This window comes from Ischnura elegans, chromosome 11 (assembly GCF_921293095.1).
Source record: "Ischnura elegans chromosome 11, ioIscEleg1.1, whole genome shotgun sequence".
Lineage (NCBI taxonomy): Eukaryota > Metazoa > Arthropoda > Insecta > Odonata > Coenagrionidae > Ischnura > Ischnura elegans.
The window spans coordinates 91389092-91401820 of NC_060256.1; the positions used below are offsets into that span (position 1 = coordinate 91389092).

Sequence of the window (12729 nt, forward strand, 5' to 3'; positions counted from 1 at the left end):
ATTCAGTATTCTATAAGTACTATGGGATTCTGAATTAAATAATTGCTGCAGTGACACACACATTGAACCTTTAATACTTTCAAACTCCCGAGTATCGTGTAAATAGTTTCATTTCGTAACAAGAGAAGAAAACGCGAAAAACATTAATGAATTTTCTTTGGTTACGCACATTCAATAAAATTTAAATCATTTATCAAGAAGGAGAACCGTATAAAAGTTATAATTGTTATATTAACGGAAAAAACAAAATCATAGGAAAGAGTAATTTTAAACACAAGCGAAGAAAATCATTAATGATTATTATTGACCTGGCTCATGTTAACTTAAAAAAATAACATAAAAATAACAGCATAAGACCTTTATATGCTCCTTTTCAACGACGAATAAAACATTGAGCGAAAAATCAATCATTTCTCCCCGTATTTTTAATCGTCTGCCCTAGGAAAATTGAAGTACCGAAGAAGTTCAAGAAATATCCTCTATCTCGCTGCTTCATTACACTGTATCCCTTCAAAGTTGGGCGAGACTTGCAAATACGAACAAAAACTTGGGAAAATTGTTTACGGAACTCTTTATGTGTCTACCACAACAGTAGGTACTATGTAGTTACGTTTCTGCTTTAAGCAAAACTCCTTCAAGAGTACTTTTGCGATACGCAAGAGAAAAATGTAACGACGAAATCTTGAAACTAATTTATATTTTGTTTTTATTTGTGCGCCTCAGGAAAGTACTGAAATTAACAATCCTAGGAATTTCTACCAAGAAACCCACTGTTTATCCCGGCAGATGAGGGCTCCGAAGTTCCCGAAACTTGTTCACTAACTTATTTTCGGCTCTCCGTTCTCGTTCAAAAGATATATCCGCCGATCCCATTCCTTTCCCCATTCCAGTGTGCTTGAGGAGCAAACTCTTCAACGCTTGCTTCTTAGATCCGGTCTATAACCCCCACAGGATTCGATCGACTTGGAGACTTTGAAAACATCCTTAAAGTCAAGATCTTCGCCGCTCCCGTTCTTCAAATTTAACTTCCAAGGGTACAGAGGATTTAGAAAAATATAATACTCTCCTTTCTGTGGGTAATTAAAATACACGTACGTCAAAGGATACACCGATAGACTACGGGCAAAAGAAAAGCCATTTCACGTGACCTAAATTGAAAAAGGGAGCAATCTATTACACAGTGCTTGAACCCAGGCCAACCAGTTTGGGTGAGGGGTGTTCACCGAGGCTCAATAGGAATAAAAAAAACTTCCAGCAAAACTAACATACCAAGAGTTGATACCTGGCTCCGATAGTCCAATAACATAAGGTACCTCAAAGAGGCTAATATTCAAATACTATCTGTGACAACAGCACTGGTCCCCGCTATTGGGGCCCATAAAAATAAAATAGCTATGTTTATCTCAAAAATAAAATAGCTATGTCTATTTCTGTAAGACTATATGTTTTATCTACTTTCATACGAATCGCACTTTTTATTCCATAAAGAAGAAATTTATCGGAGACATATTGGTCAGTTAAGGAGGAAAAACATTTATTTTATAACTTTAATCATAAAGGTTAAATTTAATAATTACATATTCACTTCGCCAGTGAGGAATTCAAATGTTACAAGGCCACTACATGTTTGCAATTCATAGAAACGTGATAAACTGCCAACTACTATATCAACAACTAAAAGAGTATTATGAGAGCACTTAAACTTCACGAAAAGAGTCTGCTTTTCATCGCAGGCTCGATTGTAAAAGAGCTTGAGTAGCAACAAATGGTGAACTTATCTTTAGTGCCTAACTCATGCTATCTTGTGCTAACGAAGGGATTATGATGACAGTGATATACATATCGATACTTCAGACCAAGGAATCAAAAGTATAGCATCTGGCGCTTTTATGCTCCCTCAATAAGACCATGATAACGCCAATTAGCTTCATTCGCAGAAAATATTATAGATGACAATAAGGCCTCATCAATGCTGGGCGTTGTAATTCAACAAAAATTAAATGATATGGTCAACAGAAACGATATAGGCAGACCCATTTAGGTTATTAATTACTGGCTATGCATCGTTGATAATGCGAAAACCTACGTTCAAAGCTACTGGCTATGCAGACTGAAAGAATGACGAACTCTCGGATTAAATCACCGCTACTTTAAAAGGAACATGCGATTCACAGCGATGCATAAATATTATCAACAGAAGTTATATCACTTAATTATTCTACGACATGAAACACCCTAAAACTAAAACACATGAATGTCATGTGCAGTGAAATAACCGTGGTATTCGAGCGAGCAATTGGCTATTTCTTCGAATACAACAAAATATGATATACATATTTCCTTTTTAGTGTCACGACAAGCGGCTGTAATGGGTTATGCGTGGATACTCACGATGATAAATGTCAATCATTTTCGTATTTTATGGCTTGCAACAACCATTGTACTAAAAATTCACAAAGTTACAAAATTATGGATACATGTTGTCCACTAATACTTCACTTCAACATACTTTGTACGGTAATGTAAAAAAAATCGAAGCTACGTCACTACAGGTAATATTTTAAAAGGCATAATAAATAAAATGAATCCATTAGAAGCCATAATTATTGGAAATGTGGATATGGTTGCATTGATTTTAGCAATATTCGACATTAGGTTGCCATTTGTAGTTAAATCAAAGTAGAGCCTTCCAGTCTACAGCTCCGAGCTGGGAGAAGAGTGTATTCGAAATAGTAATAATCAGATGAAAATTTATAGTAAGGTGTTGCGCGCTAATAAAATCTAACATACTAACGTGCAAATCGAATTACTTTGCTCTAAAAGATAACCTACACGATTCTGAAATGCTTTCAAATTAGAAACCACATTTATTACCTACAAACCATAGATAAAAGTAATGAGGGTACGGATGGATATCTAAAAGTCTTTTGAATATCAAATTGAATATTCCACTAAAAATAAATTAAAACTTTCATGTGCCGCCAATGAGTAAAAAAAGGAAAAATTGTATCGTGCGTTAATATTGTGCTTTTTTGTCAGAGCCACTGAATCGTCCTGAAAAAGAGGGCAAATGGATTTGGTATACATGATGCCACCACCGACCCCAGACGAAAAATAAAAGCGGGATATCACCGGTAAATGTGCGAGAGAGAGAGAGAGATGGGAATCTTCTCGAAGGGCGAGAGTTATGCACCGAAGGTTTATTCTGGAGAGTGAAAAAGCTGGGAGTCAAAGCGGCAATAAATGGAACTGACCTTCTCCTTCCCAAAGGGGGGGACTCCGAGGGTGGCAAATGTCAGGGGCATCCCCTCGACGAGCGAGGAAGGAAGAGGGGTGAAGTAGATGTGTACTTATTGCCGCGGATGGGCACTATTTCACCTTCGAAGGGGGATGAAGGGGGCGGGGCTGTATATACTTGCGCCCTTGGGAGTATCCCAGCTCGGCCCGGGGCGATTCTTCTTCACTCCCCCCAGGCTCTCAATCGCCCGAAGATTTGGCGGGAAAAAGGGAGGGCGGGAAGGCGCGAAAGCCGACGTCTGCCGATCTCTCCCGAGGGGAGCCGAATTGACCCGTCTCGAGATGGATGTGCCGGGCTTTGCAAGCGGGGTTGAGGGTGGTCGCAAAAAGGGACGCGTGGGAGAGACACATGCATTGGAGAAGGGAGGAGTCCCCGGGAAATGGTCAACTCTCCCGCGGTTTCTCACTTAGCGTCATCTGCGGAAGGGTCAACTATCCATTACAAGGGGAGCTAGCCGGTAGAAGTGGCCATTCCCGCTGAGAACACCAACAATTGCCACAATTACTACGTATATATCGAGGTTATTCCAACGCATGGAAATGTCACGTCGATAGAGATATATTTTCCCACTCAAACGCCGTTAAAGCAACTGTACTTAACCGAACACACCACGCTAAATGAAGATAAACCCCATTATGGAACCAAGGAATGTGTAGACGAGTCACCCTACGAAATCCTCTCAAAGCTACTATAGTAAACTACACAGATGTATGGTAAACATAACTTACAGCATTCATTGCTATGAATAATGGCCAACAGCCAGAAGGCTTCTCACATACGAATACCGTCCACTATAGAGATGGTCAACAAGACATTAAAAGGGAAACTAAACGGAAGAAGTGGCCATCTCAGTAAAAACATTCACAATCGAGGCCGTTGGTGCAATGATAGCGCACGTAGAGAAGTTTTTTTTATAAAACCTACGTTGAAATGAAAAATATAAGTGACTGTATAACAAATCGAACGATTTATTCCACAGTCACTTGCATTTTTTGAATTTGAAGCACACTTTGCATTTCTGAAGCTCAAAGGAACAGGATTAAATTTAAAAACAGGTCAAAAATGCCAGACAACATAGGCGACACCAAATTCACAAACTCTTGGTTTACTTTGTGGTATTCCATTATAAGTTTCCTGGATATCACACAATTACTTATAGCACTTATTTTTTATCAGAGAGCGACCCGGGTTTCAACGAATTATCATCAAATTCAGGCGCAAATTAAAATTGAACGACTAACTTAGGTCCATAACGCAAACAAATGATACGAATATTATTATATAAAGGTTACTCTATCGCATGAAGATGTTAGGTGAATATAAACTAATATTCTCGCTCACTCGAATCAAACTAAAACAACCATGGAAATCTGAACATGTTACACTGCATGGAGTAGATAAACTGAATTAAAGAAGCAATTAATTTTAAATTTGGTAACTCAATACATACTATTCAAGCTAGTAAGAAAAATTCTACATTGCGCCGCTCAACCGAAGTGAAGGAACGAAGTTTTACTTGAATAATCAACTCACGCCTCATTAAAAAATCATCGCCAAACTAAGAACAACATATCACATGATATAGAAAACTGAATGTAGAACAAAATATAAGTTTTTATTTTCATATTACGAAAATCACCAAACTTAAGGCACTGAACAAAAATTTATGAAACTGGTCCCTGGTTAAGGGTTAAATTTTCTTGCCTTTCTTGTAAATCACCTTTTCTTCGCCGATCCATCTCTTTTTCTGAACGAGTAGAAACGATCATGTCATCCTTCTCTTCGTATTTTTTTTTTCGGTTTCGACAGCACTGTATAGCCACGGTTAAGTGGCAGAGTTTCGAACTGAGACACGTTCAGACTTTGGTTAAGGGCTACCGCGGTACGTACGTTAGGACCGAGGTAGTGGGGACGTGGCATTATAATTCTATTAATGAGACGTTTTTCTAGCGGGTTTTTATTTTTTAGAATTTTTTTTAGCGGTATGGCATCTAGAACACAAGGCTGACACCCAGCAGGCATGAAATGTGTGACCGTAATTGTTCAGATCAAGAAGCTCCCCCTGCCTCCTCGTGTAAAATATTTTACGTGGAGATCAAATTTTTCCCTTAACAACGCATCACCTGTTTACGCATACGTAGAAAAATCACCCAAAACAACGTTGATATAAATTTTTGGTCAGATTTTTTTCCGATTAGGAACGACCGCGGAGGCTGCGAATGATTGCAAAGGGAGATTGGTGGAGCAATGTCTGTTCCCGATGTGTGCACATAAAGGCAGTCTCCTTGATGGGGGCAATGTGCAGCGGAGAAGTCACCGGAAAGATAAATACCATCTGGTCAATCGGGATATGCATTCTGGAAGCGTGCTGCCGATACTTTATGCCCGGACGTCGGTCAAGACAGGGGAGCAATGCAAGGATAGCAAAACTCCAGGTCTGCCCGGTTGGGCAATTCCCATAAGGACAAGTTACCCGTTTTAACTTTAACCGATCAATCCATCTCATAAAACCTTTAGGAGCTGGGATCGCCTGGGGCCACTCCGAATGCATTTAAGTATTCAGTAGGGCCACTTTCGCTATGCCATGAAACATTGATGGTTCCCGCGATGATACTATCTCTTTCAGTGATAAATATGTGAGTGCTTCGTTTAGTATTGAAATAAATGTGGCTCATGCACAAATATAAATATACGCGCGCCTTTAGCGGAAGTTCTCACCAAAAAAAGTGTTTAGATTATTAATCAGCAATACAGTAATTGGATGAAAAATTTAGGTATTTAGATGGTCACTTCTGAGCGAGGGTTGCTAAAGAGGGATAAAAAAAGTCGCTGGGGCATGATCCTTGCACATTCTAGGCACCACCGAAAGTTCTTTTCAATGAGATTCACCACATAACGATAAACCTTAATACGCTCTCTGGCACTGACCACAGGAAACCAATAAACATTTTAGACTAAAAGATAGGAGTATATTCAAATAAAGCTTCGTGAACACAAATAAAAGGAATAAAAAATATCAAAAGAATGAATTTTGACTGGAGTATCAAAAGTTTCCTGGATCGAAGCGCATTTTATAAAAACCTCGATAGAAACCGTGGCTCGAAGAAGATCATCTTAGAAACACACTATATTACCACGTTAACGCAATAACTATTAAAACAAATGAACACTTTGTCGAACGGATAAGTGGAATTCAAAGTAAAATCTCCATTCAATATTGAGACATCGAGGAGTTTTGTAGGGAAAGTATTGTTTTCTATCTGTCAGAATTAAACAATGAAAGTTGACTGTAAGATTATTCTACGCATAGGTGACGCATGCCAGTTTAATATTACCCTTGAAAAGTTAAAACTCACGCCTATGGAGTTACTATGCTGAAAAATACTAGCATAGAGATACTAAAAACCATGTTTTACTGAATCAATGTTCTCTAATCATGCATTACTGTATTCTATATTAAAGAATCGACTAAAATGCATTTCACACATGCAAAATAATTCCAAAGCTTATCGAAAATATACACAGTGGTCACAATCATTAATAAATACACAAATTGAATTGCTTGTCAAAAAACACCACCATTAAAATAATGAGCCCAATAAGCTATTGTAGATTTTTGTCTGCTTATCGGATTTTTGAAACGAGAACTTCGAGCCTAAATTCAAAATCAACATTGGAAAACAACAGATGATGTTTGGTTAAGACTTAAAAGTTTGAATGATCACGAAAAATAGAATAACAGTACGCTGTAATTAAACCTTTGATTCACAAAAATGGCAGCGATATTGAAGAGACCAATACATAATTAAAAATGTGAGAGTTAAAAAAAGCACACGGCGAATCGGCACCAATACAAATATTTATTTGCAATGAGATTTGTCTGAAAAAGCGATTACGCTTACGTTTATCAGTTGGGAAATGGCGATTTTGTTGAAAAAATAATTTATATAAAGGTGTGTTAAATTTAAATGCTACGGTTTCATAAATTCCGATCATTCCCATTAACACAAGGCATAAACGTAACGTAACGACTAAGCAATAACGATAAATCTTAACGACTTCATAGATTCTTTTTTCGTACACTAGGTTATTTTTTCCGGCTTGTACCTCTAGTTACCGTAAAAACCAGTAACCAATCAAAGTAAATCCAAAGAATAATTAATAACGGACGGATAAAACGGGGAAAATCAAGTAAGCCAGTCAAAAAATTATAAATGAACGCTTTTTATATGAAGGAAGTGATAAATTACTCCAATTCCGTTGTCCAAACGGTAGCAACAGTTAGTACTTGCCGAATGTAAGTCATTTCTCATAATTTTCGATATTTTTCGTTAGTCCTGTCAATCTAAGGATAAGTAGGTCACGAACTCAGCCAATAGCAAATGTCCAAATCATCGAACAGAAGTCACGGCCCATTACAGTGAGCAACAACTCTTTGCAGGGGCATCTGATCCAAAAAGTCTTTCGATTACAGAAACTAGGTCACCATTTTATTGAGGTAGGCGCACATTTATTCGTGGATTTTTCTCGAAGCAGTCTTTTACAGTCTGCTGGAAAATTAGTTACGGTAGCGAATCCTTAATCTTTCAGGCCTGCGACTGTAAATATTCTTAAAGCTTCTGTTCCAATTTTATCGGTGAGCTTTACTTTGTACCGCCTTTCCAAATCCCATCCTCCGACGCCGAAATGTATGAGATACATTTCGGTGTCTCGCAGGATGTATGTGTGTACATTCGTGAGGCATTCGCCTATTATCGCACAGTGACCGCCTGCGTCATAGATTTTCTCCTGGATCCTCGGAGGGCAATTGCATGAAATAGGAGCCTGGAGGCTAATTTTTCTTCAGCCATAAGCTACGTACGTAATGTTATCTAGCATTGGTAATGTGCTTAATTACACGAAAAATATACCAGGTTATTATACCTAAACAGATCCAGCTCAAGTAATTATCGAGATATCGTACATAAACCATCGATACTGACAGAAATACAATTTTTCATGATTTCCTAATCACAGCGACCTACGTGTGGTTCTAATTGCCTTTATAATTTAATATATCATTCTCGTCAGGAGTTCGTTGAATAAGTAAAATATTGAAGACATTGTGGATGATAAAAATTATTACTATCGAGACTAAAATATCTAATAATTGCAAAAAGACTATAAAAATAATAATAAAATATTCAAAGCGAAAAAATTATAACTATAAATACAATAACCGAAGCACAGTTCTCCAGTGTCAGATGAGCTAATTATTGCAGTAATGCAATTACTGAAGTAGATATATACAACTTATTATTCCGAAGAAGATATGTATTACATGTTTACAAATTTTGGTTCGATAAATGGTTAAGTTATGGAAAATCAATTCTGGCATTATTTCGTTGATAAGAGTATAAAAATATAGCTTAATCGGCTCATGCTGGAAAATAACAGGGTCTTAGAAAGGTAATCAAGATAACGATTCGTAAAAATAACACTTATGCATGAATATATACATAAATCTCTTACACCACACCTGGGAATAGCTAGTTCTCAGAAAAAAAATTGAAAATACTTTTTTCATTTTCGAAAGACAGGTCCATGGATTTCTTTCGATTTTACTTGTGATGAACAATAGTTTTGTAAATTATATCAAAGGTGGACTTTAAGTAGCAAACCGTTCCAACTCAACTAAATGAATGACAAATCTAATATCCTATTTTATGACACTTGAGTGACTACCTAGATTCAAAACCTGGAACTAGGAATTTCTCAGAGGGCGGAGATAGAAGCTCAGCTGCCGAGGACCCATATTATACCCTCACGACGGAACTGACGTGAAAAATAATATGAATCCGCAGACGCAAACAGAAGTAATGAGCATCTAATTCGCTCCACCGATCCATCATCATGAATTCGTGGGAAGTTTGGACTCATTGTCAAATGATTTCAATTAGATTTCGAGAGAATGGAAAATGCGCTTATAATGGAAAGTAGATATCAGAGCCCATCTGCAACAATGAATCACACAATCTGTTATTTCTATTAACCTATCAACCCCTGCTCAGCGGAAATTAATGAAAAACACACTTTCGAGTACTTTCATTCATTTTCCTACTAGTGCCATTTCTCTGATATGCGAATGCCACATAATTCACAATTTCCTCATTTTCTTCAAGCAAATAAACACATTCTGGATCGCCTTGATTGATGGCGCACTATAAAAAAAACGTATACTTTTAATTTCAACATTCAAAAATCGAAATTACACACAAAGATGCTCAACTTTTCGATTCGACTCTACTATCGATCATCAAATTTCATTATAGTGCCACAAAAACCATGATAGAAAATATGCCACGCTACTGCGCTCTAAGCTAAGATTTGGACCATTTCGCAATGGCCTTGGGATTTTATGAATCCCATACGCATGTGGGACATCTAAACAAATAGGGAACCTTAAATGAGAAAGGTTTACTAGTTTCACGTATTTTGTCCTAGGTGTATGACGAAGAAAGGTTGAATTCGCTCGATTCATTATTGAGTTTATTGAAGTTTCATTGATATGTTTCCATTCAGTACTTCATACATTTTTATATATTTCTAGAAATCCTAATTTTTTCCCTCTTATATTAGCATAAGAATAATCCGTAGAGTTTCCTTTCTGCCTTAAATGTTAGAAGGCAACATCTAATGTATGATACATTGAATTTTGGGCGATTTAAGTAACATATATTCATTCCTATTGGTAATCACAACGAAAATATGCCCTGGAAGTCGATAACGATAAATATCTAATTAAAAAATAATAACTCACTTCATTGGAAAAGTGTAATCCAATTTCTCTCCAGAAACTTAGCGTCAAAAAGGATTCAGGAAAAACAAATCGTAATTTTTTTACCCTATTACTAATCATCTTTTAATAAAATAATACGACACATGTTGATGGAATTTCAGCACCAAATACGAGAAAACAAATGGTAGATGTAGACGTTACAGGAATTTCACTTATCAAAATTAGATCTCTGCTCGATTCGAATTTGATAAATTGCCACGTAAACGCACCTGAAAGAAAACATCGCGAGTAATTATTGAAATATCTCCCAGCGTATACGTACAGAAAGTATATTGTTCGTGACATATTAGGAATCATACAAGTCCCTATCAACAAGATATTAAGATATTTTAGTCTTTACGCAATATTAATTGTTTTAATTCAAAGATTCATATAATGTGACAAATATCCTGAAACCTAGAATTAATTGCGGAAGAAAATTTTCAGATGCTTTCTGAAAAAAAATTGCAGTGAAATGTCTCCCATTAATCATAACTTTACTAGTTAAATTATTTGGAATCTGAAGGAATAAAATACATGAAGTAGGTTTCATTAAAAGTAAAACTTTTCCATGCGTTGGTGGAAAAACCCAATTTTTAACGAAGGATGACGAGAAAACTTATATTAAAATACTGTCATTGCGTAACACCAGCAACGAAGAAATAAATTAAAAAATCGCAACTATTTTTGCTCTCCTTAAAAATGAAAAAAATAATAAATAGCGTCAACATAATGAAAACGTTCAATCAACTTACACGACCCTGATACCCATGTAATTCCATTCCGCTAAAAAAGAAATGTTTGCTTTCTTTGCACTCATCAGCGCATAAAATTTGTAAATTCTGACGCAATTAAATTTCATAAAAACCTCTAGCAAGCATTTCTGAGCATTGAGCCAAGCAGACACGCGGATGTTGATTGATAAGTTACCTACCTTTCGACGGAGGGATTACCAAATTTAAATTTTATTAACCTTTGAGTCATTGTTATCAACATCACACTCCTGAATCTTCATTCTTTTGAGGGATTTTTATTTGAGGTTCAGAATGAATAAATATCGGACATGATTCACGATTTTGCTGATCTTATTTTTCGTAATTTCTAGGCACATATGCAAGGCATCCGGAATTTAGGGTACGGGTAATGATGATATTTAATTTAAGTCTTTTAAGAGGAGACAATTCTTATTTTGTACATGTATAGTGTGAATTGAACAGTAACTTCAGGCTGACCACTTAATCGCCACCTTTAAATGATTTTTGACGTTGAAAAAGATTTAAAAAAAAGGGAAGAATAACGATAGGAGAAGAGGAGCCTGCAGGAGACGGGAGAGAAATAGATGACGCTTCGTCGCTAACGCGAAAAGCTACTAGTACTGCAAAAGGAACAATGAGGTTTCTTGCTAAGAGCAATTAAGTGCATTCAGGGGTATGATAGGCAACTTGCAGCAGGTCATTACTAGACTTCGCATCGCTCAAAACATATTAAAACTCTTGTCTATCGACGTTATTATGCAGAAATTTATAATATTGCACAAGCAAACAGATACTCAACACCACTTATTTGAGCATTGAGCAATCATTTATGCATTCAATTCTGAAAAATTAGCTGACACGTAACATATATTCTACAGATTCATAGGAGTGATTCATGTGAGTGCTTCCGGAAAAAAATCTACATTGATAAATTTCAAAGTCGTCAACTAACACTTCCGTCGTCAACAAACAAACAGTCATGTCTCGCAGGACAAAAAGTGCCATTATTTTATGAGACTCAAATTATCGGAATGACATATACAGATGTTGTCAGACATTAGATTAAAAATAAGGATGTTGATGGAAAATACAATACCACTCGGAAATGACACAGCAAGCAACATAAGAATCAAGGAACTACATAAAATATATAATAAGCATGATAATATTACTTGCATAGGAGGCAATGAATGAAGAGCGTTTAATTTATTCTCAATTTTTGCAAAAGACTATTTGCACTGGCAAGGAATAGCACGGAAATGTTCGAAATTTCGTAGACAGCATCATAAGGAATAAAAATTTCGATAAATAGCCCTAATTCGTTCTCATTTCTTTAAACTCCTTTTTATGCGCAGGGGGTTACAAAACATTTCGTGACCGACGGGTAATATTCGTGGAAAGAATTAATGACAAGAGAAGGACGGGATCTGCACGGAATGGGAGAGAAACAGATGACCAGCGGTGAAGCGTAACAGTGGCGGTAGTTCATCGGTGAGTGGGAGGGAGGGCGGGGGGATTTCTTGCGAGGAGCAATTAAGTGCACTCACCATCTTGGGTTTACTCCCGATGTTGTTGAGGTCTTGCAGTGGCATTCCGTTCCTGAGGGTGCAGTAACCGGCGAAGGAGCCAGGGGATTGCAGGCGGGCGGGCGATTGAGTCTCGATGGTTGATATGTGCTGTCGCTTGCGCAAGAACTCCTGCTCCTCGGGTTCTAGCGGGAGAAAATACGAGGCCGCTGTAGTTGGAAATTTGTGGGGGACATAGAAAGAAATACGGGAGCATTACTACTTGATCCATTTCCTATACATACACACACACACATCATTTAAGTCTAAATACGTCAAAATTACTAATGCTAA

General features: G+C 37.0%; 1 protein-coding gene across 1 annotated transcript in view; it reads right to left on the minus strand.

Moving 5' to 3' along the window:
• Positions 1-12729, minus strand: part of LOC124167664 (hemicentin-1) — a 450985-nt gene that overhangs the window by 59578 nt on the left and 378678 nt on the right. The window contains exon 11 of the mRNA XM_046545648.1: positions 12418-12605. Coding sequence (XP_046401604.1) covers positions 12418-12605 — 188 coding nt within the window. The remainder of the gene's footprint in view (positions 1-12417; positions 12606-12729) is intronic.